Here is a 23,967-nt window from a genome sequence, read left to right as displayed (position 1 = left end):
ATATGGTAAGTTTTCCTGTATACTACATTATCTCTCGATGGTAAGTTTTCCTGTATTCTGCATTACCTCTCGATGGTAAGTTTGCCATGTTCTACACTATCTCTAGGTAGTAAGTTTCTATATTCTACTTTAGCTATATATTTGAAGTTTTCTCTATTCTACATTAGCTCTAGATGGTAAGTTTTCTATGTTCTACATTATCTCCCGATGGTAAGTTTCTGGGTGTTAGGTTTACGTTTTATATGTTCCACATTAGTTTTGGATGCTAAGTTTTCTATGTTCTACATTAGCAGCACATGGTAAGTTTTCTATGCTCTACTTTAACCGCAGACGATAAGTGTTCCTGTATTCTACATTAGCTCTAGACGGTAAGTTTTCTTTGTTCTGCATTAGCTCTGGATGGTAAGTTTTATATGTTCTACATTATCCCTAGATGGTAAGTTTTCTATGTTCTACATTAACTCTGGATGGTAAGTTTTATATGTTCTACATTATCCCTGTAAGTTTTCTATGTTCTACATTAACTCTGGATGGTAAGTTTTATATGTTCTACATTATCCCTGTAAGTTTTCTATGTTCTGCATTAGCTCTGGATGGTAAGTTTTATATGTTCTACATTATCCCTAGATGGTAAGTTTTCTATGTTCTACATTATCTCTGGGTGGTAAGTTTACCTGTATTCTACCATAGCTGTAGATCTTTTCTATATTATCTCTGGATGGTAAGTTTTCTATGTCCTACATTTATAGCTCTAGATGGTAAGATTTCTAAATTCTACATTAGCTTTAGATGGTACGTTTTCCTGTATTTTACATTAGCTCTAGATGGTAAGTTCAATCAACACACACTTTTGTTGGTAACTTGATCAAAATAATAAAATATGGGGGGGGGGGTAGTATAGTGTTGATAAGAAAGTAAAATACCTGATTTTTTGTTGCGTTGTTTTATATACAGTCAAGAAGTCCAATGCTACAGGCCTCCACCCATGATGGAATTTTTGTCGCCGAGATCTATATTTTGTCGTGGTTTTTTTTTTCTGAACCGACACTTCGTCGACGGTGGTATGCTGTGCAGAGAAAGAGAGAGTGATCTGTGGGGCATTTCTGGACTAACAAATATTTCAAAAATTCGCTTCCGCGTAGGGGTTTTTAGCAGTGAGAGGAAACCGAAGGACCCGAAGAAAATCCACGAGGTTGGACAGGCGACCCCACGCCTTGTCACGTACACTTTAACAAAAAATCCGTGAAAAAACGTAAAAAATTCCGGAAACAAAAATTACGAGGAAAATTTTATCCGTATTTGTTTTTCCTGTAATTTACAGAAATTCCTTCAAATAACATAAATTCCATTTTCAAATACAGGAAAATAAATCCTGGTAATTATTGTTTCTGTGCATGAAAGTGATAAAAATTTCATTGAATTAACCATTGAGTTTATACGCGAGTGTGAAATAGCTTCATTTAAAATACAGATGTGGCGTCACCCTTTGATGTTGGCGTACCATTATTTCAAATAATCGTACGGGCAACATGGTAATTGTTAGAAATAAACTCCCTTCAGCTGTGAAGAGTGACTGGTTAATTACGTCTACTGGCGTATTAATACAAGCATGCAATAATAAAAATGTAGTTCAAAATAAAGCCCGTGAGATGCACTACAGAGTTCGTACCATCAACATCGTTTTTGTTCTTTTTTTTCACCCATCGTAACTCGAAGCCATGAGTCTGCTATTTATGGGCCCAGCCTGAGAATCCATTTCGTGATTTCTCATACATCGTTCGCAACATAAATCTGGTAGCAGAGCGTGGTTTTACTGTGTGGAAAATATGAAATCTGAATGATAATATGGTACAACTGAACTCCATGGTTGCTGTTTACATCGAGCTCCACGTGCATGACCACCAAATCGCCAGAATGTCATCCAAGGACAGTCATCTTCCTAGACCAGGTTTGATAATTATTTAATTTTTTATCAAGTTTTCAACAATCAATAGAATGTCTGAACGTGATGGATCAGGTATCATCGATGCAGAAATACACGATCGTGACCAACAGGAAACTCCAGCTGATCGTAAGTCAGAAGTATTAAAACAACAACGTTTGCTGAAAACTTTTTTCACTAAAGCTAAGTCTTATTTAACTAGTTTACTATGTTCAGAAACCGCGAACTTAGAACAATTGAAAAGTGGTGTTGACCAGGTCTTGAAAACACAAGAAGATGTTATCAATGTTTTGTTGTCGCTATGCGAGCTTGATCCAGATAGGTACGGTGATGAACTGGATGCGATACAAGATGATCCAAGATTTACAGAAACTGTATCTAGTACATTAGCTCTGATCAAGTCAAAATCGAGTGAGATAGACACAACGCGTCAATCATCGTCGAATAATCCGTCGCCTAGAGAAAATGTAGAATTCCCTCAGAATAGTTCTGTGACTGAAAACGAGCAGCCCATCCCAGATAATATTCAACAGAGTCAAAATAATTCTATAACTGCTCGATCCCGTGAGCCGTATTCGATAGATAGCGATATGCATAATCAGTTGAAACGCGTTTCTATTCCAAGATTTGGTGGCAATAAAAGAGACTATCCACTTTTTAAGGACGCGTTTGAACATTGCATCGATAGGGTTGCGTGTAGTGATGGTTACAAAATGCTTCAGCTTAGACAGTACCTACAGGGTGATGCTTTAAGGGCTATTGAAGGTTTTTCAGCGTCGTCTTTGGGTTACGCGTCCGCTAAGAAAAGACTCGGAAGAAAAATACGGTGGTCATCGTCGTACTGTTCTGCTACATTTAGACTATATTCGCCAAACTCGCCAATTCGAAGAAAACTCAATGTTTTATTCTGTTGCGAAGTCAAAATTGTCGCCAATGAACATCGCAAACTTTAAGCGTTGGGTCTCTATAGAAAAGAAAACTGAAAGTCTTGTTAATCTTCACGCATGGTTGGCTTTAGAGGTTAAGTTTAGGATTGAAGCCCTTGAAGAGGTTGACGGTTTCTACGCCCCTAAGACCAGTCTCAATCAAGGTGGTACCGGTAACGCTTACAAAAAGAATCGCGCATATACAACTAACAGCCGGCCGAAATGCGACTTGTGTACTAACAATCACCGACTCTTCGATTGTCCAGACTTTCGATCGCTTTCTGTTGACCGGAGATGGCAAGTTGCAAAGGATAAGTCTTTATGTTTTCGATGTCTAAGTCCAAGTCAAGAAGGGCGCGATTGCAAGAACTCTCGTCGCTGTGGAATAGACAATTGTCCCCGTGGAATAGACAATTGTCCCCGGTCTCATCATACTCTTTTGCACGGAGGGGGATATCCAGTTGTGCCACCGTTTCTCAATTCGGGAGCCGATCGTCGATGGCCACGAACAAATATGGCCACCTCTGGAGATCACGTGGGAATGCGCATAATCCCGGTTATTAACACCGGACATCGTACGCTCCAGCTGAACGCCTTGTTGGACGAGTGTTCAACCGACTCTTATGTTAGTGAATCTGTTGCATCGGAATTGGGACTTAAAGGGCCAGTTTCCTATTTGAATGTTTCTGTGTTGGGTGGTAAACGCGATTGTTTAAAAAGTTCTAAAGTTAGCTTCACTATCACTAGTCCTGATGGACAGACTAGTCTCAAACTTGACGCTTTTACGGTTGCAAACGTTACCGATGACTTGCAAATGATAGACTGGAATAAATATGTACATAATTGGCCCCACTTGCATGATATTGACTTTCCTCGTGTTGGTGGTAGAGTCCACGTCGATTTATTATTAGGACTTAATGTATCTGATGTACATCGCGCGCTCACCGAAATTAGTGGTAGACCTGGAGAGCCCATCGCAAGACTTACGCCGTTGGGATGGACATGTATAGGTCCCTTGTTTGAACTGGACTCGTGTAGACAATCATCGAATCACTTTGTTCGAACATTCTTTGTACAAGATGATACAAACACTTTATTGCGCAATATGTGGGAACTTGATACATCGGGAATTAGTAACGATTCCGCTGTTATTTCGTCGATCGACAAGCAAGTTGTAGAACAATCTATATCATCTTTAAAATTTACAGGTGATCGTTACGAAATTGCAATACCTTGGAAACGGAATGAACCAGTTATCTTGAATAATTACGATCTAGCGCTCTCTCGTTTGCGGAATTTAGAGCGATCTTTGGCAAACCGACCCCTTGTTTCATCACAATATAGTCGGATCATTCGCGACTATGAACAGAAGGGTTACATTAAAGAGGTATTCCCCTCGGATTATTACGAGAAAAATGTTTGGTATATTCCCCACTTCCCTGTCGTACGCCTTGATAAGACAACTACGCAAGTAAGGATTGTTTTGGACGCCGCAGCAAAGATTAACGGTAAATCTTTAAATGATTGCATACATGCTGGCCCAAAACTTCAAAGGGGATTAATAGACATCCTTGTCAGATTTAGGAGTAAATCGATCGCGATTGCAGCTGATATCGGTGAAATGTGATTTCTTTGGAGAGACACGAATCCCCATCAGTCAGTTCGAATTTATGAATATCAAAGACTCGGTTTCTGGAATGCATCGTCGCCTTATTTGTCACAACTTGTATTAAGAGAACATGCAATGTCGCATACTTCGAAATATCCAAATGGTGCTTCGTCTATTCTGGAGTCTATGTATGTAGACGATTTACTGGATAGTGCGGATTCAGTTAAAGAAGCAACCCGTCTCAGGCGTGAAGTATCGGAATTACTCGCTTTGGGAGGTTTTCACATTTGCAAATGGATATCGAATTCGGTTGATGTATTGTCCGAAATTCCAAGCAATGATCGAATCGGTAGTTTGGAGATCGCTGATCCTTCTGGTCTGGTTTTATGGGACACAGTGACTGACTGTTTTATCTTCAAAATAGATCCTATTCTCATTGACGTTTTGACAAAACGGATTGTCGTTAGTAAAACTGCAAAACTGTTCGACCCTCTTAATTTGCTAGCACCTTTTACGGTTCGCGCTAAAATAGGAATTCAAGAAACGTGGGTAAAAGGACTTAGTTGGGATGAACCCCTGCCGTTAGATCTATCAAGCCAATGGAATAACTGGTTGAGTGAACTAGCGCTTCTCGAAGGAATCAGTATTGCTAGATGTCTAGTCAGTAATAAAGAGATTATCCGCAAGACCATCCACACGTTCGTTGACGCGTCCTCCTCTGCTTATGCCGCAGCTGTTTATCTTCATTGTGAATACGCCGATCAGTCCTGTTCTTCGAACTTGGTGGCTTCTAAAACTCGCGTCGCCCCCCTAAAATCAATCACTATTCCCAAACTAGAACTATCGGGAGCAGTATTGGGTTTAAGACTCGCACAAACTATCTGTCGGGTGCTTAATGTTTCCAGTTCGGCAGTTATTTACTGGACTGATAGCCAAAATGTTCTGTTTTGGATAAAGGGAGAATCGAGGAAATACAAGCCGTTTGTGTCAAACCGTGTTGGCGAAATTCATTCTATGTCTGAACCCTCTCAGTGGCATTATGTTGACACTAAATCGAATGCTAGCGACCCAGCCACACGGGGATTATCGGCTTCCGCTTTATCGAAGTGTGACTTGTGGTGGCATGGACCTTTATTTCTTAGTCAGTCGTCGGAGAATTGGCCCCTCGCTAATGATACAAGCTCTAATCCGTCTGAAGATGCTTTATTGGAGCTTCGTTCAGCTCAGAAGTCATTCCTTGTCGCGGCTCCACCGCGCGATCTTGGTAGATTAGAGACTTCTAGATATTCAAGCTGGATTAAATTGTTGCGAATAACTAGTTGGATTTTTCGCTTCATTAAGAACATTCGTATTTCGCATCAAGATGGATGTTTTCAAGAATATTTGACAACAAACGAGTTGTCAGCCTCAAAGACTTATTGGCATAAAGTCGCGCAAAATGATTGTTTCCCAAGTGAACTACACTTTATTCGTTCAAATAAACAGGTTGACAGTCGTTCTCCTTTAGCGTCGTTAAATCCTTGTCTCGATGAAGATGGTGTATTCTGTTTGGACGGTCGTTTGAGACAAGCCGATCACATTTCGTATGAATCGAGATTTCCTGTAATACTACCACGAAACCACGATGTGACGCGATTAATTGCAACGCACATTCATGTTGAAGGAAACCACGATTTAGAAACTTCTCATTGTATCAGTAAAATTCGAGAAGAGTATTGGATTTTGCGCGTTAGACAAGTGATCAAATCCGTAGAGCATCATTGTCCTGAGTGTCGAAGGAGAAAATGTAAGCCGGCTAAGCAATTAATGGCACCGCTTCCTTTGTGTCGAATAGGTTCCCCCTCACATGCATTTTCGGAAGTTGGTGTTGATTTCGCAGGCCCTTTTGTAACAAAACAGGGACGGGGTAAAGTTAGGACGAAACGGTACTTATGTTTGTTTACATGCTTGTCGTCTAGGGCAGTTCATTTGGAAATGGCCTGGGGACTCGATAGTCATTCATTTTTGCTGGCTCTCGATCGTTTCGTTAGCAGGAGAGGAAAACCGAATTTCGTTTTGAGCGACAATGGGACTAACTTTGTGGGAGCAAATCGAGAACTTGGGAATTTGTTTAAGTTGGACAATTCAAGGATTGGAAGTGATCTCGGTACTAAGGGCATCGAGTGGAGATTTAACCCCCCGGCGGCTCCCCATTTTGGAGGCGTGTTCGAGGCTCTTATAAAGTCGGCTAAAAGAGCTATAAAGTCCGTATTAGGCGATGCGGATGCAAATGATGAAGAATTGATGACCGTTTTTATTCATGCAGAGGGATTACTAAATTCTCGGCCCCTCTGTTATCAAGGTGATGCCCCGAAGGACGAATCGGTTCTCACGCCAAATCATTTTTTTTTGGCCGAACAGGTGACCAATTAGTGTCGTCCAAATTAATCGATGGCGTTCGTTTTAATCCACGTAATCGTTGGCGCATGGTTCAAAATTTGGTTAGCTCTTTTTGGAAACGCTGGCTACGAGAGTTCTTACCCACATTAAATAATCGTTCGAAATGGCAAACCCCCTATAAGGACTTATTGGAGGGTGACTTAGTACTAGTTGTAGACCCACTTTCCCCAAGGGGAAAATGGCCCTTAGGTCGTATAGTAAAGTCGTATCCTGGAATTGACAATCGTGTTAGAGTAGTTGACGTCAAAGTCGGCGATAATATACTTAAAAGGCCGATACATCGTCTGTGTCCGTTGGAAGCTTAGATACCTAGGTGTAGTGTGAAGAAGTGGCTATCGATAATGTGCTTAGTTATATATCGTCATCGTTCGAAATCCGTTGTTCGTGTCTATCGTTATATGGTGTGCTTATTATCCATGTGGAAATGCAGCTGTTTCAAAGTGTTTCATCGTTGGAGTCATCGTAAAGTTCATCGAAAGTGTTTCATCGTTGAATTCATCGCAAAGTGTACATCGAAATAGTGATGTGTATATTATATAGTTCGCTATTTAAAGTAGTGTTAGTTATATCGTCTATCGTCGTTCGGGAATGTTCAATTATATCGTATTTCGTGAATCTGTAATGTGCTTCGGAATCTGTGTTTTAGGATGTGCCATTGTATGTTACATCCTGGAGGGGGATGTGTTAGAAATAAACTCCCTTCAGCTGTGAAGAGTGCTTGGTTAATTACGTCTACTGGCGTATTAATACAAGCATGCAATAATATAAATGTAGTCCAAAATAAAGCACGTGAGATGCACTACAGAGTTCGTACCATCAACATCGTTTTTGTTCTTTTTTTTCACCCATCGTAACTCGAAGCCATGAGTCTGCTATTTATGGGCCCAGTCTGAGAATCCATTTCGGGATTTCTCATACATCGTTCGCAACAGTAATCGTACATTATTTATACTAGTGAAATATTGGAATCGCGTGACGTATTTCACTGTAAAAGCACGTGCGGGGTTTCTGTATTTTTAAGTCGTTTTATATTAAGACATTGCGTAATATATTGTAAAAATACTCGGACCTACAGCTCTCTTGTTGTTACGATATATTACTTAATGTTTCGCTCTCAACCATTAAACAATACTTAACAACCGCTTCCACCGAAGTGATATCACAGACAATCTCTACGCGCAACCTCTTTCTGTTAATATAAGAATACAGAATATTCTAACCGAAAGACGAGCGCAAGGTATCGCAAACCGCTACTCGTCAGTGTTTGGACCAGTTAAAGGCTTACGGTACTACCAATTAGCTGGTATGTAAACTCTGCCATAGAAGCAAACCGACTTACACTGGCCAATCGGTTATACTATCCGTATTTAAGCATGCTTGATTACCATAATACAATTATACACAGTCCATTATGGAATGGAATAAAATATTTTATCTCTAAATTTCACGGAAATTCCTTGTCATTTCACCGTTTATTCCGTAAAATAACAGAATTAAGTCCATTATAGAAGGGAATGAAACATTTTATCCCTAAATTTCACGGAAATTTCCTGTTTAATACTGAATATTCCATAAAAATACATAAAACACGTAATTTGAAGAAATAATTTATACTTTTAACACAATTTCCCCCCCCCCCCAAAAAAAAGCCATCGATTAACAGAAAAAAGTGTTAAACCACGGAATTCGGCCACGGTTTTCCGTTGGGGTTCCCCCTTGTCAGTGGCGTAGGACGAAGGGCCTGGCAATTGACAACAGATATTCGTTCGGATGTGACAAAATACCGAGGTCCCGTGTACACATTGGTGTGCACGTAAAAGATCCATTGGCAGTTGGAAATCGATCTAAGAGTAGGCCGTAGTGCAGCTATCCGGGAAAAATGTCCCCCGTAGCACAATGTATGGCGTATTCCCGTCTTCATTAGCTCAGTCGGGACATAACCCCATTTCATTTCATTTCATTTCTTTAAAATGGAATGATAGAAAAAATGAATTGTTACAGGAGTAATTAGATCTTCATGTTTTATCACCTCTTTTTTAAAACAGACACGAAATAAATAAATTGATCATAGAAAAGTGTTTGGTGTTATTTTGTAACGCTAAGCAACTGTAAAGATTTCCTGTAAAGGTTTTTTATAAATGCACATGCTAACGGTGGATAAGATCTGGATTAATAGATCCGCTGTATACAATAAAACAACAAACGAACGTTAATCATAAACTCAATATACTGTCAATATCCGCTTCATTGCATTATTTTGATTCCAGCTTAATAACTTTTCCCGTGATTAGGAAATTAAGAATATCAGCTTCCTCCGACTCAAACAAATTATGAATGCCACGCGGATTTATTAATCCGTTTTATCATTATAAAAGGCAATTATCAAAATTAGGTTTGGCACGGAATACCCTAGTTTGTGTCGAGTAGGCGTTTTCATTTGTTTATCTTTACTGACGCCTTTGATTTCAGTAAATAGAACATGTCATGTGTTGTTTTTGTAATTAGCATTACGTGTTTGTTAATTCGTGTTTTTAGATATAGTAAATAGTTTATTATTAATTTATCATCTTTATAAATGTTATTTATTTATGTTTCTGCATTGTGTATTTTTGTTTGGTAGACAGACGTTTCGGCAACGACAGACGTTTCGGCCTCGAAGGTTAAGTGGGTGCTAATAGGAGCTAACTGTTTAGGTTTAAGAATTTCGGGGAGAGTTTAGGTTTCCACATAAGCACTGACCTAGGATGATGAAAACTTAGTCCTTGATATTTCCTAGTTTTCATAAAAATACGGAAGATACATGAAATTTAGATACAAAGTTGGATTCGCTGTTTTGGTTGCTGCTGGTGCTGAAGAACTTTCTTGTGGTTTTCTGGTAATTGTGTTTCTGAAGTAAAAGGAATAAATTTGGGGCTCTCGGGTGAGAACCACATTAGTGTGTTTCCTACTAACAATGTTTTTGTTCCACTATCCCCGGGTTAGGGCTAGGGATTCTTACATCTAATTGTTTTTATTTACTAAGGGTTAGAACTAGGGTTCGATATATTCTTGACTCTACTTTAGGATAAGGTTTGGTCTTAGTCTAATTTACTGTGCACTAAGATGTTGTTCAGATTTTATTTTTTTTATTTATGCAATTATAAGTTTCTGTGTGAAGATTTTTAGGTGAATTTCCTGGAGATCAGTGTAATGTTTTTTGATGATTTTGGATTCGGTTGCTGCTGTTGCGCTAAATGGGACTAAAAGGGGGGCTATGGTGCTAGCTAGCCGTATGAATATTCAAACCTAGGGGGCTGTTGTTTTCCATTTGTCAATCCAGGGTTTTTTTCTCGTTAACCTAAATGTTTTATTTTCTTCCTATGGGCGTGACAATGAGATCAGAAATGTCATGATTTGGTTGGTTGGAGTGATTTGAGACGGGTTTGTCTATTTTGGTAACTATGTCTGACCGGTGACTGTTAATTCTTTCCCTGAGTGCATTTTTGATCTCTCCTACGTACTGTTTGTCACATTTTCTACAGGAAAGTGGGTAAATTATGTTTGAACTGCTGCACTAAAGTTAGTGGTCTAATATTGGGAATTGTGTACCAGATATTTTAAAAGTGATGGTATATGTATATGATTTTGCATGTCTGACATCTCGGATGGCCACAACTTTTAGTTTTAGATGTTAATTGTATATTATTTGTTTCTTTGACGGCAATTTCAGCTAGAGTATTGTTTTTTATGCGCCGAAGACATTGTTAAGAGTATCCCCTTTCCCTTAGTCTGCGAAAGACTAGACTACACGCAGATTCAATGTCGTCCTTCTGTGTACATATCCTATGAAAACGAAGGATCTGTGATTTATTGTGCCAGAGGTCATTTCGGAACTAGCATATGGTTCTATTTTATTTCAATCATTCGCTTGCGTGCAGGGGGTCATCAGCAGTGGGAGGAAACCGGAAGACCCAGAAAAACCCACGAGGTTAGACAGGCCACTCTACCCCTTATCACGTACAACCAGGGAATCCATACCACGCCAGTTGACTCAATGACAGACCTTATGATGCAACGCACACGCGCTAACCATTTGGCCATCCCCCAACTCCCATTTGAAAGAGCTCAACAGTATTTGATGTATGTCGGTTTCTTTAAAAAATACTTTCGTTTCTCATTGACCTGTTGTTTTTGTCTGCTCTTATAAATACGGTGGTGTCAAGGAAATCTATGCTGTTATGACTTACATTTGCGGTTAATTTGCTTAGTGTTACTTAACTGATTTTCTGCCGCCGAGATATAGTCTGTGAGATTCATTATGACACAACACGAGAATTTATCACTTTTCTTGTTATGTTTTCCGTCTTTTGAGATTTGGTTTTTGTGATTGTGGCTGAAGGGATGAGTTTTTAGGATGGCTGGCGATAATGACATTTTAGGTGAAATGAAATGGGGTTTAACGTCCTACTGTTCTGCTCCTATACTGAGCATATTAGGGAAATTTTGCCCGAGCAGCGGCACTATCTTTTACGTGCATGTCAATGTATACACGGGATCTCGGGTTTTTGTCTTCGTCTCATCCGAAGGGCTAGACAGCTGTCCTTGTTAGGCCCTCCTTTCTGCACCACTGACAAGGGGATACCACGTCGGAATAATCCCGATGAACTGACTCGGCCAACGCTGGGATCGAACAGCCGACCTCCAGACTAGCGAGCCAGCGTCTTACCCACCTAGCCACCATGGCTCCGACTGTTTAGGTGGTTTGAACTTTAGTGTTTATTGATTACACAGTGCAGTATATGGTGTAATACCAATCGTTCAATTTAAAACTCTTAACACATATAAAAATAAAGTTACATAAAAAAATATTTGGGAGTGTTATCCTTTGTCAAGCGATGATGTTTCTGCACTGTTTTGGCCACGGAGGTTAAATGGGTGCTAATAGAAGCTAACTGTTTAGGGTTAGGGACATAATTAGAGTTAAAACCATAGGCCTATCTAAATTTTTGACTATTTAAGGAACCTAATCAAACCGGGTACCAAGTTAAACCGGGAATCTAGCCAAACTGGATACCGAGTTAACTCGGGAATATAGCCTAACCAGGTCCCAAGTTAAACCGGGAACCTAGCTAAACTGGTTATCTAGTTAAACCCGGGTTAAACCAGGAACCTAATTAAACTAGAAATCTAGTCAAACCGAGTTCCTATTCAAACCGCGACAATGGTGTCTTTAACCAGAAACAATGTGCCTAATCTTTCTGGAACATATGTCATTTATTTAAAATGTTTATATAGCTAAAAGATTATGTTATTATTTATCTAACAAGACATGGTATGCATGTTCTATTTCAGCAGTGGAATACACATTGTTTACAGATAAAGTTCAGTTTTGGAAAGCTCGAATGATTTGTCGTTTAAATGGTGGAACCCTAGCAACGATTACTGACAAGGATACGTTAGATACAGTAAATAGTTTCATAGCAAATGAATGGAAACTAAAGTAAGTACAAGAAACAAATTGAAACCTATCTATATTCTTAAAATATTTTCGAGCAACGTCAACGAATGTTTCAAATTGAGTCAAAATATCAGTTTCCGCATCAGGGAAATGTTTCATGTTCTTGTGGTTTCTTGTAGGTTTACTGACTCGAATCGTGATGCCTGGATCGGTCTTTACTGGTATTCAGAAGACATTTTATTATGGGATGATTACTTCTGTCCGAATGCTAGTGAAATAGCTACCGAGCTCTTAACGACCGCGTCGCATGCTACAACCTATACTGCAGAGAGACTTTGTTTTCAGATTGAAGGTGGTCTACTTATTCTAGATGTATGTCAGAATGTGGAATATTTTATCTGTCAACAAGTCATGGGTAAATATGCCATTAAAGATGCGTTACGTAAGATCTAGATAAAGAACTGATAGTTCTTGCTATAATAATTTTAAAATAGATAACGAAAAATGAATATATTAAACATACATTATGCAACAGTTAAATCTGTCTATTGCAGGCCTTTCTTTAGGCCTGAAATGTTATCTAAATTATTAATTAGACATTAATTAACCTATCCAGACCATAATCAACTCTAGATCGCATCACTAGCCTGTGATGTTTAGTGGATTATAAGCCGATTTACTGCATAACTTTCCTTCACGATTTAATAATTAAAGGGATAATCGAGACTATGCTGTTTATCGTACTGACTTTAGTAATGATGATCGAGGCTAGGCGGAAATTTCAATCACTTAGTTCTCGGTTCATAGTGGATCAATTTGAATAAAATTTTCAACAAATTGCCTTTACATTATCTAGTTTTTAACTATTATAGTGAGAACTGCCAACTTATTTTTTTTTCTGGGCGAAGTTATGATTGTTTAGAGATGTAGCGCAGATCGTTTGTTATCGTAGCAACTGTACTTGACAAACGAGACTAAGAATCAATTATTCACATTATCGTTAAACTTTTAGATCACACCGGTGTCCAAATCAATTTAAATCTTGGCCATCAAAATGGTCTAGAGAGTTGATTATAGACTTTACGTTTAAATAAATGTCTAACATTTGAAGCCAAAAGAAAGCCCTGCAGATTTAGCTATTATATAGTGCGCCGTGTTTACAAAACCAAAGTAGACCAACCTATTTGTGATAGATTGGCGTACTCAGTTTTTAATTGAAACAGATTTAAATAAGCGGATTGCTTTAATTTGAAATGGGTGAAACGTCACATAAATTGTCCCTTATCTCTAATAAATAATAAACCCCAGAGGCGTGCTGGGGCCTCCGGGGGTAGACAGCCCAAACTTGGGGCACTTTAGAGGGAGGCGGCACATGCTAATATGGATTTGGCGTATATCTGAGCCGTGGCATACTATACATTGACACTTGGTTCAGGGATTATGTTTTAATTCCTGAAAATGTAAACATGGACAAGAAACAAGATTTAAACGATATACGACGAGGAAAGAAAAATAAGCATTTTGATTATTATGGAAATATTAATCCGGTTGTGCAATCTAATCTGTAAGTCATCGGTGGAAGTTTCCATGAGTCCCTTAATTGAAAATGTCAACATTAAAAACAAGCATATTCTGGACATTGTCCGTCGCACACACAAATGCAATTAGATTTTTTTGGCACACCATAATATACTCTTCAAAAAAGTAGGGGATATTCAGAAACAATAGAAAACTGCGGAAATGCACTGCTGTTTTTATTAGAGGTAACCAGTGTATGTTAATAACAGGCGGTTTATCTGACGGCTACATTTCACTCGCAGAGAGATACACTGTCAAAAGTGAAAATGAACGTTTTTGTTTTTTTGTCTTAATAATGAGTAATAGCTCCACCAATCCTCAGATATTCAGCCATTCGTCGTGGCATGCTCCTAATCAAGCGTTCAGTCACGATTTGGGACAATCTGACGCACTCCTCTTGCAGTGCCGCGGCCAATTCTTGCAGTGTTGTCGGTTGACGTTGATGTCGACGAACACGTCTCCCGATCAAATTAAACGTAACACACTAATGCAAAGATACGCTAAACAGTAAATCTTATGCAAAGACCGATAGGAAAGCAAACATGGATAGAATAAACCAGAAGGCGGCAGTTTTCATCAACCCTTCATTGAAGTGTCAAATTTGACAATGAACCCCTCCCACGTGTATGGCGCTATTGCGTGTCGCATGTGCAGCTCAGTGGTTCTGTTGGGGCAATAAGTTCTTCATCTGTGAACATACTCTCAAAGCATGTCAAGTGTCCATGACTATTTATCATATAACAACCTGCATAGGTATTTGCATTTCAATATCCCCTACTTTTTTTGAAGAGTATAAATCAAATCCTGAAATATTTTTTTAGAACTAATTTGGGGGACACCTTTAACATTGGGGCTCTTGGCTGCTGTCTGGTCAGAATCCCACTTAATCTCGGCCTGGTGGAAATGGCTAAAAATCTCCAAAATATGGACTTCGTCATTTTCTCCAGAAATGTATGCCAAAATCCGACACTTTTTGTTTGGCCAGGGCAATAAGTACAGCTACTATTCATCTCTGGTCAGAGGCGGGCTTGGAAAAACATAATTTGACATATATATTTTTTTCTCAAAGTTACTAAAATTCATCTTCGTATCCACTGAAAAAAATAACGGCCACAATCTGAGGAGAAAAACGATCTATATGAGTGAGGTGCAGGAATATCGTTTTCTCGTCAGGTCACCTTTTCTTCACCGCGATATGGGCCCAACGAAACCAGTTGGTCTGAGGGAATTGAACTACCCAGTGGACCTCTGACAATTTTAATCCGGGGATAAATTCGGAAGTATGATCGAAACCGAAATCAGAGGAAATTAGATACCAGCCATACAAGTCGATCACCAGCAGCGTTAACTGGTTAGCTGTCCAACTGAGGACTAAAGCCAGCGAAGAATGAGGATTGATAAATGGTGCAAGTACGTTCTTTGAAATGAAAGGAAATGGGGTTTGACGTATTACTTTTTTGCTCCGACTGCGATAATGAAGACGGGCATACGCCAGACAGTGTGCTATGAGGGAAATTTTGCCCGGACAGCGGCGCTAGGGCCTACTCTTATATGGAATTCAAACTGTCCAGGGATCTTTTACATGCACGCCAATGTGTACACGGGACCTCAATTGTGCGTCCCATCTGAACGACTATACGTTGTCCCCTACCATTGACAAGGAGGAATCACGCTGGAAAATCCCAACGAACTTTCTCGACCAACGCAGGTATCGAGCACGTGACCTCCATGTTAGTGAGCCAACGTCTTACCCACTGAACCCACGTAGATTGGGAGGCGGAGGGGGGGGGCTGTTTCGGAACAGAGGGCAAATAGCCACACCCACACCTATAACCCGTTTGGAAATCTCACCGGATTCGAGTGCTAACAACTATTTCTAGTTTCTTTTGTTTTTGCAAACACTGCCTAACCTGCCTACCTACCTACCTATAAAACACTATCAAAACGGTATTTTAATATAGCCATCATTTGATTCGATATGAAATACATTATGTGAATTGAAATTTCCATAAATCTTTACAATCTGTTGTATAAAGCCTACACGGTTTGAGCTGATATTTTTAATTCTGTAACTTTATAGAAATTACATGATTTATTATAACTGTATATGCGCCGCCTTTCACCGTGTAAAACAAGTTTAATTTGGTCATAAATCTATACAATCTTCTGTATCTGTTTGTTTGAGATGATATATTTAATTTTATAACTTTATAGAAATTGCATGATTTATTATAACTTAATAATTTATTATTTATATCTATATATGTGTTGCCTCTCACTGTGTAAAACAAATTTCCTCTGAGATAATTAGGTTTTACGTTATTCTCGTTTTTTATTTAATCCACACAACCAATTAATTTAATGTATTGGGTTAACCAAAATAGCATCACTGGCTTCAATCGTCATTATCGTAATTTATTAAAGCTTCTTGATTTTAGCACACAATGTCGACGTGAACGACTTTTCATTTTGTTCTTCCACTTCCTCTTGAGAATGGCTGTGCTAGAATCTGTATACGACATTATTGTAGACTCATAGATGCGTTGGTGTCTGACGTTGACATTGATTTGGATATTTATATATTTTTTTGAATATTTATAAAAACACTGTCAGCACGCACAACACATTCAAGCATTCAAATTATCTGTTACTTGTCGGGTGTCAAACAAACTATGTGAGACAGAGGTTTGGCTCCTTTAAACGATAAAAAAAAAACCATAATTTCGTACTTATAATATGTCAATAAACAGTCCTTTTGATCAGATTTTCGTCCAAACGACAATGCGTGAACATAATAGAGTGCTAAACATACGCCAAATCTGTATGTTTACGCCAAATCTGTATGTTTACTATAGAGAACAGCGCGTTGAACAAACATCACTTCCGGTTTTAATAGAAATTAATTTCTCGTTTACAAAAAACATTTTGTTTTACTTATGTTACAGACGGGATTATTTCTGAATATATATTTAAAATTGATCGAAACCGTGTTGAAAATCGTTGGTCTTCCCTTCTAAACATATACAAGATATTTGACCTTTACTGGACGACCAATCGAATGTCCACATACCTATAAGGATATGCTCAAATCCTTATAGAAGCATTTCTGTATTGTATGCTCAAAGTTGTTTTTTTTACAAGACTATAAACGTCTTATGTGCACTGCACGTAAGAATATTGAACAGCCTTCTAATAAAAGTAAGTTATTATTTTCCTTTCCAAAACACAGTAAGTGTTTGTCTTCCCTGCGGGCAAGGGGGTGTCTTTATTACTACAACACACCCAGCAAATAATATAAAATAGATTTTTGGTTTTATTTTCAGGTACTTGTACGGAGGAGCCGTGTGCAACAGGTTTGTTGGATTTGGGTAGTAATATTTTGGTTGTTGTTTCTGAATATAGTAATATTTGGAATGGTTAACAAATAGTTGTTGGTATAGTCATGGATTTGTTATGTCTCCAAGAGTCCAAGTATCCCGATTGCTTCATACCAGTTGGAATGAGATGATATAGAATTCTGGCAAAACGTAACAAAACACCCCTACTTACAGTCAAACAGCAAACACACACTTAGAAATGGGACACAATCTAGAACATTTCGGGACTAACACATGGTTCAATTTTATTTCAATAATTCGCTTGCGCGTAGAGATCTTTAGCAATGGGAGGAAATCGAGGACCCTGAGTAAACCCACGAGGTTTGACAGGCGACCCTACACCTTGTCATGTATAACGGGGAATCGAAACCATAGCAGTTGACTCAATGACAGACCTTATGATACAGCGCCCACGTGCTAACCATTCAGCCCCCCCCCCCATCCCCTTACAGTCAAACTGCAAAAATAACCCATCCCTTCAAACTGTTTAAACAGTTGTCAATTAAATCTTAACAAATTCTTCACACGATCTTTATACAAGTTTACTTTATTGGTCACACTACAGTTTCTGGTCCGCAAAACCCGTAATCGTGTTCTGATGTTCTGAAATAACAATACTTAACCTTAGGTTCTGAACAGAGTCATCGTACAGAGTAGCCAGATTGCGAGCCCGAAAACCCTTGAAGAAACATAATTTATTATTATTATTTTTTTTAATATAATAAAGTTTATTTGCAAATACATACATGTAAGTATATGCGTATAATACAAACGGGATCAGAACAAATTGTACAATTTACGAATTTTCTCCCAGTATAATCTAAAATATTTACAATTACCACTGAAATTTAATTTAATATATAGTTATATACATATATACATGCTACCTTAGGATAATAAATTAGTCCATTTCGTTACATGCTCAATGAGTATTAACAGTGATAAACTACTGGGGAATTAGAATAATAGCTACAGATTACATGTGAATCTTTTCGTTTCTTTAATGTAATTTTGTACGGTGAGAAAAATATGGATATTAAAAGATTTAGGAAATAGAGTAGAACCATCTAAATAAATTTTATGCAACTCAGGTCGTGGTAGATGGCCTATAAAGCCAAGTTTATCAAGTAAGTGATGGCGTTGTAACACATATTTTGAGCAATCAAAGAAGTAGTGAAAAGAATTTTCAATGTTTTTATTATCACATTTACAGTATGGATTTTGAACGATGTTAGATTTTAAGATCATAATTTAGACCACTACAGGTGTGGCGTATACGATTATGGTAAATGGATAATATTCTATTGCCAATGTTTCTTAATCTTGGAGGTTTGACGTTAGTCTTTATATTAGTTTTAAACTCAGATAAAGATAGAGTGAATTTTAAACCCGGACTTAAACTATTGAATTGTTGAATGGTTTTAGGAAAAAATGAGTTCTTTGTTACAGTTAAACGAACAAGTGGTACTTTTAGATCATTACAGTTTCTAAGATTTTAACTATTGCTATGATAACTTATTATGTCTCTTCTGAATAGTACCCAAGCACAGTGGCCGTTTCCGATTCAAACCCCTTAATATAGTTCTAATGTTCTTGAAGAACAATAATTTAACCTTCTAAATAGCCCCAACGTGCAGTGGCACTTTCCTGTCTGCAGAACTCATTGTCCAGTTTTGATGTTCTTGAAGAACAATAATTAACCATCAGTTCTGAAGAGTATTGATTAGTCAGATATAGTCTATAAGTACTAGTGTTATGATTGTTATTATTCATTAAAATAAACGGACTTTGATTCTCATTTTTATGTTTTCAACAAAATCTAAAGAATGGAAATACCATTACAAGAATCGATCATGTACATGTATGTCTATCAAGCGATAGCAAGCTTTAAATATTTTTGTTTGCTTTTGTTACAATTGAACAGATTTATTTGACTTTTCTTATATGCCTGTAACTCTAAATTATGTATATTTGTTTATCTAAATAATGGTAGCCAAAGTATGTCAAGTTGACGAGTCACGTAACACAAGCGGTTATTTTAGAGAGATTGGTGTCAAAATGTGATACTAGAAATGTGACGCAAACATGGTCGTTGAGAATGCAAAACGTAATGTGAAATTAAAATGGCCTATTTCGTTCGAATTTATATTGATTCAATGGCACTTAGTACATGTAACTGAAATAGGAATATCTAGGGATACTATTATTGTTTATTACTAATAAGCGACATTTCAACTAGAAATTCACAGGACACAATTCCACGGAATACAATTGTTGTTTATTACTAATAAGCGACATTTAAACTAGAAATACACAGGACACAATTCCACGGAATACAATTGTTGTTTATTATTAAGCAACATTTAAACTAGAAATACACAGGAATGCAGTTCTTTGGAATATAAGTACTACTTTTTACTAAGCGACTTTCCAAATGGAAATACACCGGGCACGATTCTATGGAATAATGTGTATTAGTGAGCGCGGCTTTTCCGAAAGAAATACACAGGACACACTGTAGAACCATGGGCCTTTTGTCAGACGTGGATAGCGGGAATTGGCGAAATCGGTCGCCACATCCTACATACGACCTATGCATCTTTCTTACTACATATTACTGTAGCCTGTGATCGTCTAGAATTTGTCTCTAGCTGTATTTGCTTCTGCTTCACGTTGTGTATTTACTTCTTACTGTTTTTTTTAAGACGTTTGTCTTCTCAGTTATAACAATGCAACAGTTCGTTTTTACATTTTATATAGCATAGCCGAATACAGGTATACAGCCATAGCACAGATTACAATACTAGCTAAAACCATTTCTCCACCCTAGCCAGCCTCGCGGCTGTCTAGGAACTCAGATGGAACCTCTCTGGAATCTAATGGAAGTCTGCTTGAAAGTTTCAAATAGATATCTTATATAGCATTCACGTATATCACGCATAACAGAGCGTGTTCGTGGCCCCGAACTTGTGTAATTAACAAAATGATTGGTTAAATTAAACCCAATGACGCAATAGTACTTTTCCTTGCACACGTGCTCTCTGTGGTATTTTATAGACACATGTTTTGGCTAACTAACTCTTTTTTATATAACAATATGTCATTTATACCCGAAGTTGATTTAAGTGCACACTATATATATGTGAATATGTGTAAAACTATTAATTTGCCAAATATATTAATTAATGAAATATAAAGTCATCTTTTTTCTCTATTCTTTGTCTATAAATTTAAAACAATGTCGCCACGACTATATTGCTACAACACTTCAATGGAGAGAATTACTCATGACACAATTCTATAGAATACACTTATTGTTTCGACTATCCTGTATATCTTACGAATTTGTTTCATACTGTTTTGTGTATTTCAGCGAAATTGGTATCTCAGTATAAAGAAGGAAACCCTGGAGAATGTCCTGAAAGAGGTTAGATCATATTTAATATTAATTGTCCTTATCTTAACCATATATTGTGCATGAAGGGGAGGGTATATTATCAACTGGTCCGATGGTTTTGACTATGTGCTAATCGGAAATATTCGTTGGTCGAGGTTCGGTTTGGAAGAAGCGGCTAAATTTTTTTATAAAGAACACTGGATACTATTTTTCATGTCATAGAGATAGAGAGTGGGTGGGTGCGGGGTTTAACATCCACGCGTAACGTAGGGGCCTTTAGCAGAGTTAGGACCAGTAGAAAACCCACGAGGTTATACAGGCGACCCTTCTCCTTGTCATGTACAAGCGGCGAATCTAAACCACACCATTTGACTCAATGACAGACCTTGTGATATGAATGGGCCAAGAAATGTGTTTAATTCTGAGATTGAAATGTTGTTATTTACTATTCTGGGTAATACTTGTTTCTTATTTATGTGCAGACGAAATCTCACATATAGGGACTAACGTAACCCTGTCTACATTTAAATATCGATCTGTCATTCCGGTAAAACGAAACAAATTATAAAAAGACGATACCCGGGTCATAATTATGGTCTATATCGCGATTATTTCACAAATAAACAGCATGTTGCATATCGCCACAATATATAGTTATATCGCAATGTGAATACTGAAATACCGCAATGTTAAAAATAGCAGATTTCGCCGCCCATCCCTAAAGTAGTCTACTGCGAACTGGGAGTGCAGAGGTCTGGGGATGTCCGGATTAGCTCCTTGATTGTTTTCCCCCAAGACTTAAGTGTAGGGACTTGTAAGAAATAAAGACATTTTAAATATGTCAAAACAGAAAAACTAAATGAATTAATTAGGGCAAATTTCAAATTTAAAGAAGAAAGCTAATTTTATTCTATATTTGATTGAATGCCCTCCCCTCCTGAAATAGATGCCTGGTGCCGTACCCACTTTTGTGCCGCACTCTCCACACCACTGATTGAGAAATAATTCCATTTACTTTTATGGGAGTCGCGGTGCCTCTGCGAGTAACACGTTGGCTTTCAAACCTGAAGATCCCGTTTTCGATCCTGGTGTTGGTTGAGAATGTCAATCGAATTTTCCGGCGTGCCCCCCCCCCCCCAAATGTCAGTGGTGAGCAGATAGCATAGTCATTCGGATGGTCGAAAAACCAAGGTCCCGTGTACACATTGACGTGCAGGTAAAAGAACCCTTAGCAGTTGAAATTCAATATAAGTGTTCCCCATAGCACAGAGTATAGCCCATTCGCAGAAGATTATGCAGGACGTTAAACTCCATTTCATTTCATTTCATTTCATTTCATTTATGTTTTCAGGCAAATTTTTTAAAAAATTGCTACAATTTTATGGATTTTTGTATTTGTTGTAGCGACGTGGATGCCCACCATTACCCACTATGAAACAATGACCATATACAGCAGTGTCATACAGTTGGTGAATCAGACGGTGACGGCAACGCAAACAGAAACTACTTCAGTGGTAGTTACTCAATCCTTAACAGTTACGTTTACGGAAACACACATTCAAACAATGTACACAACAGTGATAACCAACCAACCAACGGTTGTCGTAAATACGATATTTCAAACGGTGACGCCATTACCAACAGCAGTAGTTACAACCGTTCCAGCAACCGTTATAATTTCCGTGACAGAGACAGTGATAAGTGTACAACCATCCACGGTATATAAAACAGTGTTCCAAATACCACTAGCAGGAAGTAGCAACTTATGCGGTAATTCTCCAGAGACGCCATCTCTAGCACCACCGATTATGTCCAGCTTCAATGACAACAGTTCATTGTACGAGGAGGACTCGTCGAAAACATGGCTGTGTCGCTACGTCCCTGTGGTGGATTATCATACATCTTCAGTCAACCTCATTGTCAGTAGCCTTGTCGGCGAATTAACTGTTCAGAAAGGCGTACTTTCAAAGACTGTTTATAAAAAGAATTGTATTGCCGACCATAGACCAACGGCCATTACTATTGGGTGTTTCGGGATAATAATGGTTTCAACTGTGATAGCAGTGATCATTTTTTTTGATGTACAGAAAATGGTTGTCCACGCCATTCATTTGTGTAAATCATGAATACATGCTGGTCTTAAGCATATTGTAGATTGCAACCGATTCTTAATAACAACCAATAGGTTGCTCTCTGACTTACATTATATCGATACACACTATACAGATTATCGCCAGATGTTAGTGCACTTATCGAAGGTGTTTTCAAAGTTCTTAATTATTTTTCTCTGTGATCTGTTTATTTCTACACAATCTTTCAGATGTTTTTATTTTCTGTTTTGGGAAACAAGTCATGTAATCATTTTTAAATAAATAAATCGATCAGAAGAAGTAAAAGCACGAATCAACGTTCGGCAAAAATATGTTCTTAATTGTATTTTAGTAATTTCAAAATTTAAGGACAATCACCAAAACATCTGACAAAGGATAACTGAATTCGACACTTTTCTATGTGGAACTGCTTATTCGGAAAACTTATTTAAGCGATGTCATTGGGTCATGGTCCATATCAAGGACATGTCACTGCTTGTAACTAATGACCAAAGAGTCGACGTGGAATGTTCGGAGACGCTATTCCACCCAGATTTTATCTTGAACGACGATTTTACTTTGAATTCTTTCCATTAGATTATAAAGCGATAAGCACAGAATATTAGAGTACTAGGATACCTGGTTTAAACCTGTTTGATCACTGAGCCACCGTGACATGTCAAATCAACCTAAGCCTATAGGATTCTAGGATTGGATGAACTTCAAGATGGATGATTGTTTTTGATGGACAGTTGATAATTAAATAAATCCAGAATAATCTTACGGAAATAAACTCCAACACAACAGTATACAGGAATATTTTTACTGCTATACTTATGTGCACTGTGTATTTAAATATAGCGAATCGTTACAGTCTTATTTTACCGTATAAAATTCAGATTATATTAAGAGTTTTGTAAATAAATGAACATCTTTAATAATTTGTGTCATTGTTTATTTTTTAAATGGGGTTTAATATTTTACTTTTAAAGATACATTATGTAAAAACCAAATCTGTCAATTGTGGGTCTTTCGTTTAGCCTCAAATGTTATCTAAATTATTAATTAGACATTTATTAACATGACAATCCCATAATCATCACTCTAGAGCATCGGATGGGCGCAATTTTCAGTTGATTGAAACACGATCTCCGTTTAATTATTTAATTTAA

General features: G+C 37.9%; 1 protein-coding gene across 2 annotated transcripts; it reads left to right on the top strand.

Annotated features, from left to right (window-relative positions):
- Positions 1 to 1,667: 1,667 nt before the first annotated feature.
- On the top strand, positions 1,668 to 23,664 carry LOC126829817 (uncharacterized). Of its 2 annotated transcripts, none has more exons than XM_050559951.1 (6): positions 1,668 to 1,948; positions 12,248 to 12,395; positions 12,533 to 12,768; positions 17,255 to 17,284; positions 20,682 to 20,735; positions 22,110 to 23,664. In XM_050559951.1, the coding sequence occupies exons 1-6, from the start codon at positions 1,846 to 1,848 to the stop codon at positions 22,829 to 22,831; spliced, it is 1,293 nt and encodes a 430-aa protein (XP_050415908.1). In that variant the 5' UTR covers positions 1,668 to 1,845; the 3' UTR covers positions 22,832 to 23,664. The 2 variants fall into 2 exon arrangements, with proteins under 2 accessions (XP_050415908.1, XP_050415909.1); XM_050559952.1 differs by having other exon boundaries at positions 1,668 to 2,071.
- The last annotated feature ends 303 nt before the right edge of the window (positions 23,665 to 23,967 follow it).

The sequence above is a fragment of the Patella vulgata genome, chromosome 8, assembly GCF_932274485.2.
Source record: "Patella vulgata chromosome 8, xgPatVulg1.2, whole genome shotgun sequence".
Classification (NCBI taxonomy): domain Eukaryota; kingdom Metazoa; phylum Mollusca; class Gastropoda; family Patellidae; genus Patella; species Patella vulgata.
Note: the sequence above shows the minus strand (reverse complement) of the source record. Positions and strands in the feature narration are given on the sequence as shown.

Excerpts from the sequence above, each read along its gene's own strand:
- LOC126829817 (XM_050559951.1), top strand. The coding sequence starts at position 1,846 with ATGGTACAACTGAACTCCATGGTTGCTGTTTACATCGAGCTCCACGTG. Across the intron at positions 12,396-12,532 it reads GCAAATGAATGGAAACTAAA|GTTTACTGACTCGAATCGTG; the intron begins GTAAGTACAAGA and ends GGTTTCTTGTAG. Across the intron at positions 17,285-20,681 it reads GGAGGAGCCGTGTGCAACAG|CGAAATTGGTATCTCAGTAT; the intron begins GTTTGTTGGATT and ends TGTGTATTTCAG.